At 38.0% G+C, this 21,685-nt stretch overlaps 1 protein-coding gene across 4 annotated transcripts in view; it reads left to right on the plus strand.

The window, feature by feature from the left end:
- Window positions 1–7,480, plus strand: part of opcml (opioid binding protein/cell adhesion molecule like) — a 934,533-nt gene extending 927,053 nt beyond the window's left edge. For all 4 annotated transcript variants that reach the window (XM_062961394.1, XM_062961393.1, XM_062961395.1 and 1 more), the window contains one exon: window positions 1,531–7,480. In XM_062961394.1, the coding sequence (XP_062817464.1) occupies window positions 1,531–1,631 (101 nt within the window). In that variant the 3' untranslated portion in view covers window positions 1,632–7,480. The remainder of the gene's footprint in view (window positions 1–1,530) is intronic.
- The last annotated feature ends 14,205 nt before the right edge of the window (window positions 7,481–21,685 follow it).

A 21,685-nucleotide genomic window follows, 5' to 3' on the forward strand; every position in this document is an offset into this window, starting at 1 on the left:
CATAAAGGAGGGAAGATGTTTACTCGACACTAGCTAAGGACCACCGCTGCCTCTAGAACCATATCACCAAAGACTATCTCCTTCCCACTGAAAAGTTTTTTTAAGTCCTCTTCCTTATCATTCTGTTAAAAAGGAATAGATTGCTTATTAATAATAGCTGTAGTAGTTGTTGTTGTTGTACTAGAAATTTTGGGCAGGATGCTGTGTCACCTTATACTTAACTAAGTAACTTCTCCTGACCTGACCCTCCCAACCTCAGGGAGAAATGACTTACTGTATATACTCGTGTATAAACCTAGATTTTCAGCCCTCTTTTTAAGACTGAAAAATCCCCCCTCGGCTTATACTCGGGTGAGGGTCCTGGTTGGCTTATATTTGGGTCAGCTTATACTCAAGAATATATGGTACATTTATTATTTTTCTCTATTATTGTTGCTACTATTACATTTATTTTACTCTATTTTTAATTATTAATAATACATTTATTATTTCACTCTGATATTATTATTATTATTATTATTATTATTATTATTGCATTTATTATTTTACACTATTATTACATGTATTATTTTCCTGTATTTATTATTATTATTATTACATTTATTATTTCACTCTGATCTTATTATTATTATTATTGCATTTATTATTTTACTCTATTTATTATTAGATGTATTATTTTCCTGTATTATTATTATTATTATTATTATTATTATTACATGTATTATTTTACTCTATTATTATTAAAAGGATACATAAGCACATTTACATTGAAGATGATGAGAATAATGATTGGATCAGAGTTGGACAGTCTTATCTTAAATTTGAGCATTATGTAAATATTCAAAAACATTTAACCTACTGATGCCTCAATTAATGTCATTTTATTGGTATCTATTTTTATTTCTGAAATTTACCACTCTCGGCTTATACTGGAGTCAATGTTTTCCCTTTTTTTTGTGGTAAAATTAGCTGCCTCGGCTTATATTCGGGTCGGCTTATACTCGAGTATATATGGTACTTGTGGCCTTCAAAATACTCTTAGTGCAATGGCTCCATCACAAGTATACCTGTGTTTGCAACAACAGCAATGCAAAAAGTGACACACATTGTGGGTCGGCTTATACTCGAGTATATACGGTAATCTTGTTCCGATCCTTCCCAGAATGGATCTCCTTCTCCCCATGAAGAATTAGAAACTAAGCCGTGTTCACGAATTAGGTTATTGTTTTATAATTCACAATCATTACATAAAAATAAAAATCATAATTTTGATTCTATTCCCATTCACTCAACCTACATATTGGGCGTCAGCTGTATGGGGAGAAAGAGGGCTATTCTGCCAATGTTCTTGGTTGAAGGATGTTTCTATCAGTTTTGGATGGCTTGGGCCAGGAGAAGTACTGAATTATATGCTGCCTGATACAGGATTCTGTTCACTAGTATTACAGATGACAGTGACAATGATTATGATAGTAATAACCATATATTTCCTATCTTCCTTTTGTTTTGTTTTGTTACTATTTTATCCAGGCCCAGGAGCAGTACACGATGGCAACAGTGCAGCTTCCAGAGCGATGGCTTGCCTCTGGCTATCAGGCACTCTCTTTCTTTATTTCCTCCTCAAGTTTTGATAAGAAAAGTGAGGGTCCTTGCCGATGACGCCTGGCTTCTCCCACACCACAGACTTTAAACCATCCATACTGCTGGGGAGGGGAGGGGGCAAACAAGCAAACAAACAAATAAACAAACAGTCTGCAGCTTGAATCTACTGCTGGGAGGGCGAGGGGAGGGGGAGGGCAACTGGGTTACAAGCCAACCACCCATTAGGGACTGGTCAATCATGGGCATCTCCCAAAGCAGAATCAGTTTTAATTTCCTCCCTTGACCCCGTACCTCAAAAAAAAAACACCCTATTTATAAATGTCAACCTCTCATTTCTACGGTCAAGAGTTTCCGAAATGAGCCCACCCCAATGCCCCAGGAGGAGGATGCTTCTTAGTCCAGGAGACAATGCACAACAAGAAAAACAAAAGCAAGCAAAAGAGAAAAAAAAAGGTGTCCTCCTATCGCTGGTGTCTCTTGAGCAAAAGGATTGTTCTATTTGTAACACTGTACATATCTGTTCATGTTTCTCCAAGTGTCTGATTATGCTCTGGTATCACCTTGCTTCCACCTGGGTGGTTGTCTTAATAAATTTGTAGCCTGGCCATCAGCACAGTCCTCTGCCTCCTCCCCAGCATATGTGTTAGATCGTAAGCATGATGTTGGACCAGGTCGCACATTTAGACACAGCCTGTGAGTTTGCAAAGCACGGAGAGGGGTGGCAAGGAAGGCCAGGGCACACACCTTTGACTTCGACCACAGATGCTGGCTATGCATCTCCCATTTTTCAGAATAATCATGCCTTCATTACACCCATTCACCTGCCTGCCTTTTCCATCAATTATTAGGCATATTTATCCATACATCAATGTAATTATCTGGCAAAGGCATTTTTTTCTCCAAGCCAAATCTCTCCTCTGTCATCCTTCATCCATTCGTTCACTCATCCATCACCATAATCACAGCTATTGAGTCCCACCTCCATCTAGACAACTTTTTAATTCCTCATCATTCAACCCATTATTATTTCAACGTTCCACTTCGGGTTTTCAGTCTGCTGGAGATTCAAGAAAGGGGAAACACATATGTAGCAACTAGTAAAGACTCCTGGCACAGATATAAACAAAAAAGAAGACTGAGAATTGAATGGGATCAAAGACCCAACATTCAGTATCTCTCCAAAATATCGTTTCCCCAAGAAAGTCTGAGACCATCCCATTCCCAACTAAACATAAAAAAATCCTAGTTCTAAACATTGCCTTAAAAATAATTCACATGATTTTTTTTTGTTTTTATTTGGAAATATTCTACCATCTATTCCACTGTCCTAGAGTTCTACTGCACATAAATATTCATCTTTCTCTCTGGGGAAAGCAATGTTATTCTACAGTTGAAGCCCAACTGACTTGCTTTCCTTTCCCCACCCAGCCTGTTCCTATGTAGTCTTAGAAGTCCATCCACTCAGAAGCTGATGGAGGTAGTGAGTTTGACACATTCATTTTGTATTGGGGGTGGGGAGGGCTTTTTTTGGGAAGGAGCCGAATTTAATGCCAACTTAATTTCCAAATATTGTATCAGATTTAAGTGGGGGAACCAGATGGAAAAGGGGAAAGTGAAGCGGATTCACGTGATTTCTTGCCTCTTGGTGGTTTATATTGAAGCCCTTCAAAACAACAACATTGATTTCTACAGTAGATGAATGGCATCAAGCTGTATTTTATTTCAGTTTTTGGGATTCAATTTGCTTAAAGTTTTGTCCGAATGATGCCGGATTCAAGCTATGGGAAGATATACTTCTTTCATCATAAGCAACACAGAAATGGGAGATTGTCACAGAGGATGAATTCTGGTCCCTACAATGAAAGGAGAGATGGGTTTCCTTAGAAGCTACGAGTGTTAAAGGCGATGAACAGGTTGGTGCTTCTAAATTTACAAGAGCTCTGTGTCATGTCCCAGGACAAGTTGGACAGATGGGATTTCTAGAACACTTCCACGTGCTCTTGTCAAGATCAGTCGTGTGGGAAGACCTAGTAGATCTGGATCAGATTTGTGCTACTTCTTTTATTGTACCTAAGTGGGACCAAGATGGAAAAGAAATACATAAAGGATTCCAATATTACCTTTTCTCCTTCTTTGGAAATGTTCTCCATAGGAGTATGACCTGAAGACCATCTTATACAGACCAAGACCAAGAGGCCCAACAGTACCCTGAAAAGCAGTTAGAAAAATATAATGCCCACTGTACTGAGCTGCTGGGAACACTAAATGACCTTGTGGATGGCAAGTGACTGGTGCCAGTTCCCAAAGTGTCTACGTGGATGATCAAAAAGTTGTGTTGTTCAAGTGTTTAGATTATCCACACATGTAAAACATGGATGATTACAGAGTCTGATATTTACTTATACAAGACTAAATATTTGGGTGGTATATTCATATTGAAAAAGTTGGAATGGTCAGGGCTTTGTTTTTAAAGGAATAAAGACAGCATATCGACCACAACTACATTATTACTGAATGTACAGACTTTGCTTCCCATTACTTACTTTTCAGCCCCAGTGACATGTTTTCCTTCAGATACCAAGAAAAGAGTTTGTAAAACCCTTTAAAGGGGGGAAAGAGCAAGGGAGAGAGCAAGAGGAAAAGTGGGGAACATGCTTTCCAAAAATGCTTTATTGCCCTGCCAACATTTTACTACACTTCCTTTTCCGTACCGGGACAACAGGCAACGAAGCTCAACGAAGGGAAAGGGAAGACTTAATTCAAAGTGACTTAGACAATGAAGTGGACTGCAGTCAATAAAACCTGATGCCACAATAAATTTGTTAGCCTTTAAGGTGACACAAGACTCTTTGTTGTTTTCCACCATGAAAGGATCCAATGTTATGAAGCTATTTGGGTGTCGATTCAGTCTCTATGAGAAATTTGCAGCAGTGTGTTTTAATGCAAAAAAGCATTGAGTTGCTTTGCTGGATCAAATGAAACAACAGCTCCCAACTAGATGCCTCCAGGTTGTGGCTTCTCCTTTTGACCTTGAAGAATACTGAAGAGATACGCTTGGTGTTTGGTTTGTTCGGATTTGCAGCAATGAGTTTGGAGCTTATTTTAAAGGTGTTCTAAATAATATAAGATACACACTTCCGCTGTGTTCCTATTGAGTTAGATCATCATCAGGTCTGATCTAACCTTATGACTGAACTAGAAATTATTGATTAAAATTTAAGGTGTATTGTTCGCAGGATTTCTACTGTGTTTAATTTAATTCAGAAACCGATATGTATGTAAAAGAAGCATTTTTAGCTCTCAAAAACAAATTGGCCAAAGAAATAATTTAAAATTCTGATGAGGATTAAAATATAAACACTTCACGGAACAATCAGCTCTAGAAAGCCAAACATAAGGAATTCCATCCCACAAGTAGTAAAATGCTTCTGTAGGCAAGGTCCTGGAACCTAGCCTTAGAAGTTGAACAAGCAAACCCTAAGGAGATCCATCCCTTTCTATCCATCAAATGGAAGGAAAGAGAATAACTCCTAGCTTTAAAAAAAGGAGGAAGAAGCATAAGGATGATTGGATGTTTAATGGGGAGAATTCCTTCCAGAAAATGTGCACTGAAGTGCTGGTAGCACACCATGTACTAAGTTTTCTTGATAGTGGTTAACGTTAAGTGCCTAATGTGTGGTGTTTGCAAATATTTTCCAGATGCATTTAAGTAATATGCATTTTATGAGACATGTTGTGCATTTCAGTGGTGGGAAAATTCCATGCATTGCCTCTCGGATATGATGCTTTGCTATGTTTGGGAGCAACACAGTAAGCATGAACCTCCCTCCATTCATTTCTGTGGGAACTTGCAAAAAGCTTCATCTGGTTCCACTGAAATGACTGAAGGTTGTGTAGCAATACCAGTTGGTAAGTTACACTGTTTGGTTATGAATTGACCTAACTATAATTACATGACCTAAAGCCCACTTACTTTAGTGAAACTGTGTGCAAACAAACTGAACACAAGATTGCAGCCCAAAATGTCATTTGCATAGGGCTCATTGAAATGAATGGAATTGGCCCTGGCCTAAGCAAGTGTTCATTAGTTTGGGGTTTGCTTTTTGAGTGAGGCCTTTAAGTTTAAGGTCATGGTTATATTTCACATGTAAGGCACTTTGTTTCTGGAACACGGGAAGCTTCCTTGTAACAAGTCATACCATTGATTCATCTAACTCAATACGGTCTATATTGACTTGCCGTAGCTCCTTAAGGTTTCCGAAGCTCCTTGCATGCCAGAATGAAATGTGAAAATTTGCATTCCAAAAAAGAAGATGTTATTTTGAATTATATTGCTTAGTTTTTAATGTATTGTGTAATAGAAGCCAGGAATGGCTATTGGCTAAACTGAGACTGAATCCAGTGATCCTTATTAAATTGTGGCGTTGAGCAGTTCTTCTTCTTAAAAACTGAAAACATTCTTCTGATGTTTAGATATTATGTGGAATATCTGTGATTAGCATTCTTAAAGATAAATTCAAGCAGAATGACACAGAAAGAAGTGTATTTTGAGGACTATTTGCAGTTCAGTCTGCATTTTCTGCACAGAAAGCTGCATTTTCTGCACACACTATATTAAAGGAAAATCCACCCAAAAGTCAGTTCCACAGGCACTAGAGAACAAATGATACCTAGAGTTTTTAAAGTATATGGGGAAAATAATAGCAAATACACTTGGGATCTAGAGGACTCTTGATTAAATCCTCAAAATAAAATTTCACTGAATTTGTACACATGATGTTCCAAGCAAGCTAATACGGAGTTTTCTGAAAACCTTAAAGCCACTGCATGCAAGCAGGACCAGAGTATTTTCAATTCCAGATAAAAGGCTTGGTCATATTATTTAGTAAGTTAACCTTCATCCTCGCCCAGAAATTATGTGTATTCATATGTGCACAAAGGTTCTCATGCATATGATTCTTCCTATCAAATTTATAAGTGCACCATACTCTCAAATAATTATAATTATAATCAACAAAAAATCCCTATATATGCATTGGAGTGGAGAGAATAAAAAGTGACTCAGGTTTTGTTTGACACAACATATGAAGATTAAAAAAAATAACTAAATCCAAATCCAAGCCTATTAAAAGACACAGCTGATCCAATACATCTTCTACACTGGATGTCTGCATTAATTCATGGAGATTGCATCTACTATGGCTTCAAGATGGAAACTCTCCCTAGCTGTTGATCGATAAGACTCATCACTTACTCTTTCACTTAAGCGAGCAAACAAACAAAATAACACAAGATAGAAGAATAATTTCTATTATTTCCAGCTACCGGGGAGCATTTTTAAAAAAACCATTCAAGTTACTTGTGCAATGTATAAGTGCAATTGTGAGGAAACATGTTGGGTGTATGAATCCGTTACCTGTCCATTTCAGTCCTTATCTTTGGTAGACTTACAAGTTCTTCTGTGACTTCTCAATGGTGCAATTCTTCTAGCTGTGTCAAAGCTATGGGTGTGCACATTGTTTTCAAACAATTTATCCTATAAAAAAAGAAATAAAAGATAAAATAGTAAATAAATTTTCAATGTTCAAATGCTTTAATGAGAGAGAAAAGTTATATCAAACAGAAATTTTCAAAGCATTTTTCCTTTTATTTTGTCAGCCTTCTAGAGATACTTTCTAAATTTTATTTTTTATCTCTTAAAGCAAACAAGGTCAAGTCTTTCTTCTTTTTTTTCCTGTCAATAATCGTATTAAAAGGGTGAATATACTACCTGAAATTTTGTGCATGTTACATTGTAGTTGTAACCTTTTCTAATTCAAAAAGAATAAGAGATGGTTGTGATTGTGCAGTGTATCAATAAAGTTTGAAGAAATTTGTACCTTTGGGGAAATTTTATCTGAAGCACAATTTTATTCTTTGGCTCCACCCTCCTCGGCATCTAAACCTCTTCCTCTGCAGCTCATTTGACATAGTGTCCATGTTGATTTTAAAAATTATCCGGGAAATCCATCAAAGCAATTTACATCAAAACATTTCAGGACAATTTAACAGTTGGCAAACTACATCACAAACACTGAACACATGGGGCCAGTTCTTGTGGTTTCACCTAAAATGCCCAATTTAGGAATTTTCTATGGCCTCAGATGATCTCATGGTGTAGTCATGATCTCTGGAAGTTAAGGTACATTATCCTGGAGAATTTAGTAATTCTTAGAGAGGATACCTCTCTAAGAATTTAATAAATCCTCCAATGATACTCTTTAGTAATCTCTGGCAGAAGTCATTCATTGCAATAGGGTTTGCTATTATCTATACCAGGGGTCCTCAAACTTTTTAACCCGAGGGCCGGTCCACAATCCTTCAGACTGTTGAGGGGCTGGATTATCATTTGAAAAAAAAAATACAAACAAATTCCGATGCACACTGCACATGTCTTATTTGTAGTGCAAAAACAACAACAACAACAACAACAACGAAAGAACAATACAATATTTAAAAATAAAAATAATTTTAACCAACATACATTTATCAGGATTTCAGTGGATTTCCTGCTTCTGGCCAATGAGATAGTCAAGTTAATTAGGGTTGTTGTTGTTGTTGTTGTTGTTGTGTGCCTTCAAGTCATTTCAGACTTCGGGCGAGCCTAAGTCTAAAATGTATTTATTTATTATTTATTTATTTACTGCATTTATTTACTACATTTGTATCACACCCTTCTCACCCCAAAGGGGACTCAGAGTGGCTTACAAATTATATGTACATACAATATATTATATTATTAGCATAGCACAATATTAGCATTATATATTACTTTATTGAACTATACTACTATACTGTAATATTATTAGTAATATTATATGTAATATAGAATATATAATTAATATTATTATTATATGGTATTACATAAGCCGCTCTGAGTCCCCTCGGGGAGAAGGGCGGGGTATAAATGCATGTAATAAATAAATAAATAATAAATTATAATATTATTATCAATATTATATGTATCTACAATATATTATATTATAAAACTGAGGGCGGGGGCCAGGTAAATGACCTCGGAAGGCCGCATCTGGCCCCCGGGCCTTAGTTTGGGGACCCCTGATCTATACTTTCCTGTTGAATAGTAGGCTCAGAAATATATACCCATGGATACAAGGGTTGTGTGGTATACAAACACAGAGATAATAACTGGGCTAGCAAAAGCAACTGAGTTAGAGCAAAATACATATTGTGATATTTTTGTTCTGAAGATCACAGAGTGTGAGGCTGGGTGCCTTAGTAGAGATTTTGCAAATCAATACCTATGGTTGAAAAGGACTCCTCTCTAGCAATTCTGGTCACAATTCATATGTTGGCGAAGCACAACACAAAGCCTGAAACCTTAGTCCCCAAGCAAGTTCATATGGGGGAACAATCTTCCTGGTACCATACTCCCATGCCTTTTAGGGCTGTGAAATAGCCAGTGTCCACACATTACAATAATAATAATAATAATAATAATAATAATAATAATAATAATAATAATAATAATTCAGAAAAAATGCAATTAAGGCCAAGATCGAAAAATCAGCTGATGACTCAAAATGCAGACTGTGCAAGGAAGCTGACAAAACCATCGATCATATCCTCAGCTGCTGTAAGAAATTCGCACAGACAGACTACAAACAGAGGCACAACCATGTGGCCCAAATGATTCATTGGAACTTATGCCTCAAGTACCACCTCCCAGCAGTAAAGAACTGGTGGGATCATAAACCTGCAAAAGTATTGGAAAATGAGCACGCAAAGATACTGTGGGACTTCCGAATCCAGACTGACAAAGTTCTGGAACACAACACACCAGACATCACAGTTGTGGAAAAGAAAAAAAGGTTTGGATCATTGATGTTGCCATCCCAGGTGACAGTCGCATTGACGAAAAACAACAGGAAAAACTCAGTCGCAATCAGGACCTCAAGATTGAACTGCAAAGACTTTGGCAGAAACCAGCGCAGATGGTCCCGGTGGTGATCGGCACATTGGGTGCCATGCCAAAAGATCTCAGCCAGCATTTGGAAACAATAGACATTGAAAAAATTATGATCTGTCAACTGCATTTATTATTTCACTCTATGATTATTAAAAGGATACATAAGCACATTTACATTGAAGAAGATGAAAATAATGGCTTAATCAGAGTTGAACGGTCATATCTTAAATTACAGTTTGACGTAAAGATTCAAAAACATTTAAACTACTGATGCCTCAATTAATGTAATTTTGTTGGTATCTCGGCTTATACTGGAGTCAATGTTTTCCCAGTTTTTTTGTAGTAAAATTAGTTGCCTCGGCTAATATTCGGGTTGGCTTATATATATAAGTATAAAAGGTATATAATTTGTATATAATATTGATTTAATTTATATTTCAAAAATTACACCTTCAGCAGTCAGGTGGCCTCATTTAATGATATAGTGAAATTTGTGTATTTTTGTAAATAATATGAAATTATATGAACACATCCTTAGGACAATTCTCAGAGCTCTCTCCAGAGTGCTGGTATTTCCTATCATCATTCTAAATGGATTCTGTAATATGTTTTTTTTTAAACGCATCAGAAGCAGCACTTAAGTCCCTGCAGGTCAGGCCTAATGGTGATGAAAAACAGTTTGACCACCCACACATCCATATAAAAAAAACAAACGTCTTTACAATATTGTCTTGTTGTCTGCCTTCAATACATTTTTGACATATAGTGACCCTAAAGTGAACCTATCATCGGGTTTTCTTGGCAAGATTTGTTTCAAAAATTACCTACCATATATACTCGAGTATAAGCCGACCCGAATATAAGCCGAGGCACCTATTTTTACCACAAAAAACCCTGGGAAAACATTGACTCCAGTATAAGCCAAGGGTGGTAAATTTCAGAAATAAAAATAGATACCAATAAAATTACATTAACTGAGGCATCAGTAGGTTAAATGTTTTTGAATATTTACATAAAGCTCAAATTTAAGATAAGTCTGTCCAACTCTGATCAAATCATTATTCTCATCTTCTTCAATGTAAATGTGCTTATGTATCCTTTTAATAATAATAGAGTAAAATAATACATGTAATAATAATAAAAATAAATAAAGGAAAATAATACAAGTAATAATAGAGTAAAATAATAAATGCAATAATAAAAATAATAAGATCAGAGTGAAATAATAAATGTATTATTAATAATAATAAAAATAATAAAAATAGGAGCCTCCGATGGCCTAGGGGATAAAAGCCTTGTGACTTGAAGGTTGGGTTGCTGACCTGAAAGCTGCCAGGTTTGAATCCCACCCGGGGAGAGCGCGGATGAGCTCCCTCTATCAGCTCCAGCTCCATGCGGGGACATGAGAGAAGCCTCCGACAAGGATGAAAAAACATCAAAACATCCGGGCGTCCCCTGGGCAACGTCCTTGCAGACGGCCAATTCTCTCACTCCAGAAGCAACTCCCGTTGCTCCTGACAAGAAAAAATAATAATAATAAAAATAGAGTAAAATAAATGTAATAGTAGCAGCAATAATAGAGACAAATAATAAATGTAATAATACCAATAATAATAGAGAAAAATAATAAATGTACCATATATTCTCGAGTATATGCTGACCCAAATATAAGCCAACCAGGACCCTCACCTGAGTATAAGCCGAGGGGGGCTTTTTCAGTCTTAAAAAGAGGGCTGAAAAACTAGGCGTATACTCGAGTATATACAGTATATTTCAAAGAGCTTTACACCAACATTTTTCAAGATTGGTTTTTCATTTCTAATAGGAAACAAATCTTGTTAACCTCCCAATAACCTAGGGGTTCTCAACTTATGGGTTCCGAGATGTTTTAACCTACAACCCTCAGAAATCCCAGCTAGTTTACCAACTATTATGATTTCTGGGAGTTGAAGGCCAGAACATCTGGGGACCCATAGGTTGAGAAGCACTGCAATAACCAATGCCTTCCATGTGAAGCCATTTGTTGGAATTCAGCGTGAGACTTAAGTTGTCTACATGATAGGACTTATCTCTGTGGGAATAGAACTGAACCATTTCACATTTTCCACCTTCAACAAAGCGTTGTCTGATGTTACTAAGCAGGGAAGAAAGGAGCAGAATTCAAAACGATCTTGACAGACTAGAGAGATGGGCCGAAACTAACAAAATGAAGTTCAACAGGGACAAATGCAAGATACTTCACTTTGGCAGAAAAAATGGAAATCAAAGATACAGAATGGGGGACGCCTGGCTAGACAGCAGTACATGTGAAAAAGATCTTGGAGTCCTTGTGGACAACAAGTTCAACATGAGCCAGCAATGTGATGCAGTTGCTAAGAAAGCCAATGGGATTCTGGCCTGCATCAATAGGGGTATAGTGTCTAGATCCAGGGAAGTCCTGCTCCCCTCTATTCTGCCTTGGTCAGACCACACCTGGAATACTGTGTCCAATTCTGGGCACCACAGTTGAAGGGAGATGTTGACAAGCTGGAATGTGTCCAGAGGAGGACAACTAAAATGATCAAAGGTCTGGAAAACAAGCCCTATGAGGAGTGGCTTAAAGAGCTGAGCATGTTTAGCCTGCAAAAGAGAAGGCTGAGAGGAGACATGATAGCCATGTACATATATGTGAGGGGAAGTCATAGGGAGGAGAGAGCAGGCTTGTTTTCTGCTGCCCTGCAGACTAGGACACGGAACTTCAAACTACAGAAAAGGAAGGAGATTCCACCTTGAACATCAGGAAGAACTTCCTCACTATGAGAGCTGTTCAGCAGTGGAACTCTCTGCCCCGGACTGTGGTGGAGGCTCCTTCTTGGGAGGCTTTTAAATAGAGGCTGGATGGCCATCTGTTGGGGGTGCTTTGAATGCGATTTCCTGCTTCTTGGCAGGGGGTTGGACTAGATGGCCCATGAGGTCTCTTCCAACTCTGCGATTCTATGATTCTATGAAGCCACCCTCAATGCACATCAAGAGCTCAGCTAGGGAGTGCTGGTATGCATCAGTAGAACTGGACACTAAAATGAACATGAAAAGATTCCAATGTGCATTCAAATTCATCAGTTTCACATTGTTCATGTTCAGCCAGAGGCTGTCAGATGTTGCTAACAGCCAACAAAGTGAACATTGTGCACTGGGGTCAATACATATGGGTGCCTATATACATTGGGCATTCTCGGTGCACATCAAGACACCTGTTAGGGCATGCCAGTGAGCATTCGTAGATGCCAATATGCATTAGGACATATCAGTTTCCTGATACCCACCTGTGCAATTCATTAGGTGCATCCTGTTGGGGTTTTTTTAGAAAGCTGAGTGTGCATAAAGTTGCACAGCTTTGACCATGACATAGAACCATGGCTGTTATTTTCACATTCCGGTAATATTTCAAAACAGGATTTTGATCAGCTCTATTTCCCTCAGGAGTAGACTTTACATTCTTGCTGACAGGCCTATTGCTGGCGTCTTTGGAGGAAAATAAGTCTCCTGAGCGTGCTCAGAGGGGAGAAGGGGGGGCAATTGATAAACCCTCCGTTGGGAGCACACAGGGATGATCTTATAGTGTACTCCATTTACACCTGACTCTTAATACTGGCTTAAAGACAAGAATGTGTTAGATATGGGCCTGTTTAATCAAAGGTGAACAAACAACATTTGGCTGTTAGACAAAACATGAGTCAAATCAAAAGCAAGATACAGTTCTTACACTTTTTAATATACACCAAATGAATGTTCTGCTCTTGAATAAATATGCAGACCAAAGCGCAACAACAATTTGGTTTGGACATTTCTTCAATTTTTGCAATGCAATTCTCCATTGAAAGATGCATACAGAAATTATTACAGAAAAAGTTCCATGCAAAATTCAAACATCAAAGAAAATGGCGTACAAAAACCAACTATTTGGTGGATACACACATTTGCAAGACGTCCATATGAGGGAAGTTACATACAAGAAGTACATAGGTTTTTCAAGCACACTTAAAAAAGGGAAAACAAATCTGAACTGATATGTATATGGGATAGAATAAACTCATGTTTGGGGCAAATGTGCGTATGAAAGAGTAAACAATGTTGTCAATCAATTCCTTACCTAGAGAACATAGGCCAAGAAACTCTTCATTTATCTACACAACTGTCTCCCCCAGCATTTTGCCACTGCTCTCTCCTGTCTCCATCATCTCCTGCTGGAAGCATTTGCCCCATTCTGCCAAATGGGCATATAAGACAAAAAACTAGCAAAGTCTTACACACTTCATTACACTAGATGGGATAAGGAAAGACTTCAGATTCTATAGAGACCCATTTACATAATGGAACAGTTAGGAATATCTTTGGGATCAGAGTATTTTCTTCGAAACCCCAAACTTGGGGGGTTGGGGAATTTGGCCTGCCCATTGCATATTCTCAAAGTAGCCTTGCAGTTACAAACCAGAAATAGAAAATACTGCGATGAATCTCCAGATTTTTGGTTTTGTACCATAAAGACCTAATCGCTGAATAAGGATAATGGGAGTTACAGTCCATCAACATCTGGAGAAACATTACCCACTCCTGTTATAGACAATTCCTATAGGGGCTGGGCTGTGGTGCAGGCTGGTGAGCAGCCTGCTGCAATAAATCACTCTGACCATGAGGTCATGAGTTCGAGGCCAGCCCGTGGCGGGGTGAGCACCCGTCAATCAAAAATAAAAAAAAATAGCCCCTGCTTGTTGCTGACCTAACAACCCGAAAGATAGTTGCATCTATCAAGTAGGAAATAAGGTACCACTTATAAAAGTGGGGAGGCAAGTTTAACTAATTTACGACGTTGGAATGAGGAAGTGCCGTCAGAGTGGATGATGAAGCAGCTGCTCCCCCCTGTGGCCAGAATCGAACATCCCCTCAGGAGAAGGTTAAATTGCCTCTGCGTCTGTCTCTGTCTTGGTTCTATGTGTATATGGGCATTGAATGTTTGCCCTATATGTATATAATGTGATCTGCCCCGAGTCCCCTTCGGGGTGAGAAGGGCGGAATATAAATACTGTAAATAAATAAATAAATAAATTCCTAACCAAGAACCATCCTGCTTCCCATTTTCCCACCATTTTATGGCTCTTGGCAGTTATTCAGTCATTTGACTAAAAGTCATCACATATTAAATAACAGAACACACAAATGTACATACAAAAAAATCAAACAAATAAGCCCCCTGCATAATCTATAGCAATATCTCTCAGAAAATGTCACAAATACTTTCAGAGGCCTTAGCAAACGGGGCTGTTATAAGTGCCACGTGGGTCACCGTCTAAGAGGAGCCAGCATATTCTATTGTAAGAGCACTCAATCTTTTTTCTGTCCCAAAAATTCTTCCCGGAGTTTTGATATTAATAGCAATAAAGTAAATAGTGTGAAATATCCTCTACTTCTCCCATGCCACAAATGCAGAGCCTTACATTGTGTAGGAAGCAAAGAAGCATCAACACTTATATAAAGTGATTTGTGAGAGCGGAGTCCATAAAATGCTTGCACTTTGCTTTCACCTCGCTATATTTTTCCTTTGTCTATAGACTCAAGTTTTTTGCTCTCTTCATACCTGCAGGTATCACTTACAACTTTTCTCAAGGAGTTAATCTCTATTCTCCTTTGTCTGGAAGGAACATCCATGCGGCTCCGACAACAGTAATGGAGTGTACACACACGAGAGCCAGCTTTGGGGGCTGAAATATAAATTAACTTCTTTTGTCAATATCCTTTATCAGATGGATTTCCTGATAAACATAAATTTGCTTTTAAACTTTACATGAGCATCTAGAGAGCATCTGTATCTACCATAAACATATTGCACAAACCCAAGTGCACTCTCATTAACATCAATTCTAAATATTCCTCAACAAATGGTCCTTGGTGTGTCATCATGTAAATAATGATGTATTAGAGCAGGGGTCCTCAAACTTTTAAAGCAGAGGGTCAGTCCACAATCCTTTAGACTGTTGAGGGGCCGAATTATCATTTGAAAAAAAAACCGAACAAATTCCTATGCACATTGCATATGTCTTATTTGTAGTGCAAAACAACAACAATGAAAGAACAATGCAATATTTAAAAATGAAAACAATTTTAACCAACATAAATCTATCAGGATTTCAATGGAAAGTGTGGACCTGCTACTGGCCAATGAGATAGTCAAGTGAATTAGGATTGTTGTTGTGTGCCTTCAAGTCATTTCAGACTTTGGGCGAGCCTAAGGCTAAAATTATTTATTTATTTATTTGCTATATTTATTTACTACATTTATATCCCACCCTCCTGACCCCGAAGGGGACTAAGAGCAGCTGTATGTACATACAATATATTATATTATTAGCATATCACAATATTAGTATTATATATTACTATATTGAACTATACCACTATACTGAAATATTATATGTAATATATAACATATAATTAATATTATTATATGGTATTATTATTAGTATTATATTGTTTAACATTATAATATTTTATCAATATTTTATGTATATACTACAGTAGAGTCTCGCTTATCCAACATAAACGGGCCGGCAGAATGTTGGATAAGCGAATATGTTGGATAATCAGGAGAGATTAAGGAAAAGCCTATTAAACATCAAATTAGGTTATGATTTTACAAATTAAGCACCAGAACATCATGTTTAACAATAAATTTGACAGAAAAAGTAGTTCAATACGCAGTAATGCTATGTAGTAATTACTGTATTTATGAATTTAGCACCAAAATATCATGATATATTGAAAACATTGACTACAAAAATGCGTTGGATAATCCAGAACGTTGGATAAGCGAGTGTTGGATAAGTGAGACTCTACTGTATATATTATATTATTAAAACTGATATAAAAATATTATATTATAAAATTGAAGGTGGGGGCCAGGTAAAGGACCTTGGAGGGCCACATCTGGCTCCCGGGCCTTAGTTTGGGGACCCCTGCTCTATAGCCATGAGGTTGGCATCCACAGTTTCAACCAAACATGGATCAAAATATTGTGGGGAAATCCAAAAAGCAAATTTTGATTTTGCCACATAAAATCTAGGCATACTCTGCTGTAGCCTTCCATCATTTTTCCATGCACCATTGGTAGAGAGAATCAGAGTGCCAGGCTGTGGTGCAACTGGTTAGTAGCCAGCTGCAATAAATCACTACTGACAGAGAGGTCATGAGTTTGAAGCCAGCCCACGTCAAAGTGAGCACCCGTCCATTAAAAAAAAAAATAGCCCAGCTCGTTGTTGACCTAAGCAACCTGAAAGATAGTTGCATCTATCAAGTAGGAAAATTTAGGTACCGCTTATGTGGGGAGGCTAATTTAACTAATTTAAAAGGTAAAGGTTTTCCTCTGATGTTAAGTCCAGTCATGTGCTCATCCCCATTTCTAATTCGAAGAGCCAGCGTTGTCCATAGACACCTCCAAGGTCATATGGCCGGCATGACTGCATGGAGCACCGTTACCTTCCCGCCGGAGCGGTACCTATTTATCTACTCACATTTGCATGTTTTCAAACTGCTAGGTTGGCAGGAGCTGGAGCTAACAGCGGGCACTCAAGCCACTCCTGGGATTTGAACCTGGCACTTTTCGGTCTGCAAGTTCAGCAGCTCAGCACTTTAACGCGCTTCGCCATCAGGGCTCCATGCTGCTGGATGATTTTTATGGTGTTGTAACTAATTTACAACACCATAAAAAATCATCCAGCAGCATGCAGAAAGGAATGAGGAAGCAATCCATCAAAGGACTCGGTGTCACAGTGGATGATGAAGCAGCAGCTCCCCCTGTGGCCGGAACTGAGCATACCAAGAAGCCAGGAAGCTGGAGAAAGTTAAATAGCCTCTGTGTCTTCATTTCTCTCTCTGTCTGTATGTCTAATGGCATTGAATGTTTGCCATGTATGTGTACATTGTGATCCGCCCTGAGTCCCCTTCGAGGTGAGAAGGGCGGAATATAAATACTGTAAATCAAGGGTCCCCAAACTTTTTGAGCAGAGGGGCGGTCCACAATCTTTCAGACTGTTGAGGGGCCAAATTATCATTTGAAAAAAAAATACAAACAAATTCCTATGCATACTGCACATGTCTTATTTGTAGTGCAACAACAACAACAACAAAAGAACAATACAATATTTAAAAATGAAAACAATTTTAACCAACCTATCAGGATTTCAATGGAAAATGTGGGCCTGCTACTGGCCAATGAAATAGGCAAGTTAATTAGGATTGTTGTTGTTGTTGTGTGCCTTTAAGTCATGTCAGACTTTGGCCGAGCCTAAGTCTAAAATTAATTATTTATTTACTACATTTATTTACTACATTTATATCCCACCCTTCTCACCCCGAAGGGGACTCAGAGCAGCTGTATGCACATACAATATATTATATTATTAGCATAACACAATATTAGCATTATATATTACTATATTGCACTATACCACTATACTATTATATAATATGTAATATATAACATATAATTAATATTATTATATGGTATTACTATTAGTATTATATTGTATAACATAAGATTATTATCAATATTATATGTATATACAATATCTCTCTATATAAAAGAGTGATGGAATCCTGGCGACTGGCAAAACAACAAAACTAAACACCCCATAAACTCGAAAATTGACAACACAACCCATCATCCATGCCTCTAGGTTGATACAACAAAAAGAAAAGAAAAATAAAGTCCTAATTAGAGGGAGAGGAATAATTGTTTTTATCCAATTGCTGCCAGTTAGAAGGCTAAGCTCCGCCCACTTGGTCTCCTAGCAACCCACTCACCCAGGGGACAGGCAGAGTTAGGCCTCACTTAGGCCTTTTCCACACTGCCTATAAAATACAGATTATCAGATTTTAACTGGATTATATGGCAGTGTAGACTCAAGGCCCTTCCACACAGCTATATAACCCATATAATCTTATATTATCTGCTTTAACTGGATTATCTGGACTCCACACCTTTACCCCTTTACCCTAACTACCACCAATTCCTCAATACTTTATTTGCCATACCACCATACTTCGCCACAGCAACGTGTGGCCGGGCACAGCTAGTATTATATTATTAAAACTGATATAAAATATTATATTATGAAACTGAGGGCAGGGGCCAGGTAAATGACCTTGGAGGGCCGCATCCGGCCCCCGGGCCTTAGTTTGGGGTCCCCTACTGTAAATAAATAAATTAAACCCATTTTCACCATTTTGATTGCTGAATCTGTCCTTCCTTGCATCCATTCCTTGTGTAATGCTATTTATTTCCCTATATTCCCTTTCCATACCAGCCAGACACCTATAGATATAGAAGCATGCTATACACTCCCATTACTTGCCTGCCCTAATGTGCTACTCCTGGCAATATGTCGATTTATCAATCTGCCCTTCCATAGGCAGCCAGTTGCACTGACATATCCTTCCATCTATTGTGCCAATCCATCCAGGCATCACCTATCAATCCATCCACCCGTCTCACTTTAAAACTCAACTTGTACCTTTCTCCAGGAACACGTCAGCATAATGAAATCTTTCCTCTTATCTCTCCTTCAGCATTCAGCAGAAGCTCAATGTAGCCGGTCTATAATACGCCAGTTAAAGTGAGCTGATAAAGAAAATGTATCTTGTCCGGAAAAGCCAGCAGATTCTGTGTGATTTCTCTTAAATAGTGTCCTTGTAAAAACAACATAAATGCTTTCCACAAGACAAAAATCGTATTAAAGATGTCTTTGTCTTTGAATGAACTGGTTCCTGGGAGTGAAAAGAGATCAAAAAGGAGCCGTGCATAACTCTTCTCCCCTAGCCTTATCGAATTTGACCTTTGGGAAAAGTTATTTGGATGCTGCCAAACCAGCAACAATTACAGCACCTAAAGTTGTGAACAATTGGTCTTTCGTTTCAATGCAAATAAAATGTCAAGAGAAGAAAAAGAAAGAACACAATGCAGGACTCATATCTGCAAAATAAATCCTTTCTTTCTTAGGACATTTTATGGATCACTTTTTTCTGGATTTGATACAAACGTGTCTGGAAATAAGCAGCTTTGAATCCCATAGCACTTATATGTAGACATGCAAACAATTGTCCTGTAGGCCTAATAATAATAATAATAAGAAGAAGAAGAAGAAGAAGAAGAAGAAGAAGAAGAAGAAGAAGAAGAAGAAGAAGAAGAAGTTTATTTGTATCCCACCACCATCTCCCACGGAGGGGACTCGGGGCGGCTCACAGAAATATCAAATACAAAACAATAACAATATACAATACATCAATAAACATCAATAAACAATGACATGCACCAATTGTAATATTTGCACATTAACCAAAAAGAATAAAAACACACTTATTAAAAACATAGATGCCTCAATTAACGTAATTTTATTGGTATCTATTTTTATTTCTGAAATTTACCACTCTCGGCTTATACTGGAGTCAATGTTTGTAGTAGTGAAAGTACAGTAGAGTCTCACTTATCCAACATTCGCTTATCCAATGTTCTGAATTATCCAACGCAGTTTGCCTCCCGCCCCGATCCACAGCTGTTTCTCTACCAGCAAGGATTGAACTTTTTATGGATTTAATTTGCGATAATGTTGCTACTTTAAGTTCATTTTATGCAATTCTATCTTTATTTGTAGTCAATTTGTTAGTAGCCAATGTTTTTGTAGTGAATGTTTTCAATATATTGTGATGTTTTGGTGCTAAATTCATAAATACAGTAATTACTACATAATATTACCATGTTTTGGACTGCTTTTTCTGTCGATTTGTTGTAAAACATGATGTTTTTGGTGCTTAATTTGTAAAATCATAATGTGGTTTGACATTTAATAGGCTTTTCCTTAATGCTGCCTTATTATCCAACATTTTCGCTTATCCAACATTCTCCTGGCCCGTTTATGTTAGATATTTATTTATTTATTTACAGTATTTATATTCCGCCCTTCTCACCCCGAAGGGGACTCGGGGCGGATCACATTATATACATATAGGGCAAACATTCAATGCCCATATACACATAGAACCAAGACAGAGACAGACGCAGAGGCAATTTAACCTTCTCCTGAGGGGATGTTCGATTCTGGCCACAGGGGGGAGCAGCTGCTTTATCATCCGCTGTGATTGCACTTCCTCATTCCAGCGTCGTAAATTAGTTAAATTTGCCTCCCCACTTTATAAGTGGTACCTTATTTCCTACTTGATAAATGCAACTATATTTCAGGTTGCTAGGTCAACAACGAGCAGGGGCTATTTTTTTTTTATTTTTAATTGATGGGTGCTCACCCCGCCACGAGCTAGCCTCGAACTCATGACCTCATGGTCAAAGTGATTTATTGCAGCAGGCTGCTCACCAGCCTGCGCCACAGCCCGGCCACTTATCCTATATGAATAAGTGAGACTCTACTGTAGACTCAATAGTTAGCAACAGATCTTGTTTCTGAGGGTTTTTATCATGGTTACAGCACATTTTCAGGTGCATCTTCCAGTTCAATGTCATAAATACTTTAGGAATAATATATTCACCTTGAGTCCCAGATTAAGAAAATAGATAGAATACAAATAACAGGATGGAGGGGTGCAGAATGACATTTTTTAGGAGACATTTGAGAAAGCCCAATATGAGAGTGCTACAAAATATTTCCTACCTTGAGATTTCAAAAAAACTGTGTTCTGTGCTCTGAAACATCAACTGTTTCCAGCTTTGGGTTAGTTCATAACACAAGTGTAATGAAGTATGAATTTTTGGTTTACAGATGTTATGTTTAATTGTGTTTGTGTTTTAAAAGGGTAAGTATTACAGTTATTCAGCACTCAGCACTCAGCACTCAGAGGCTGGTTGCCATGGAGAAGTAGGCAGAGCCAACTGCCGTTTTGTTGAAGAAGGGCAGAGTTTTTTTTTAAAGCAATTCAGTCTGTGCTCTGATGAGGCACAGGGAAGATTGATCCTAGGTTGAGGGGATCAAGGAGACTCAATTGTTCATAGGTCAACAGCAAGCCGGGCTAATGGTCGGGGGCTTAACCCGACCCGGGCTTCGAACTCATGACCTCTCGGTCAGTAGTGATTTATTGCAG

The sequence above is a fragment of the Anolis carolinensis genome, unplaced genomic scaffold, assembly GCF_035594765.1.
Source record: "Anolis carolinensis isolate JA03-04 unplaced genomic scaffold, rAnoCar3.1.pri scaffold_8, whole genome shotgun sequence".
NCBI lineage: Eukaryota > Metazoa > Chordata > Lepidosauria > Squamata > Dactyloidae > Anolis > Anolis carolinensis.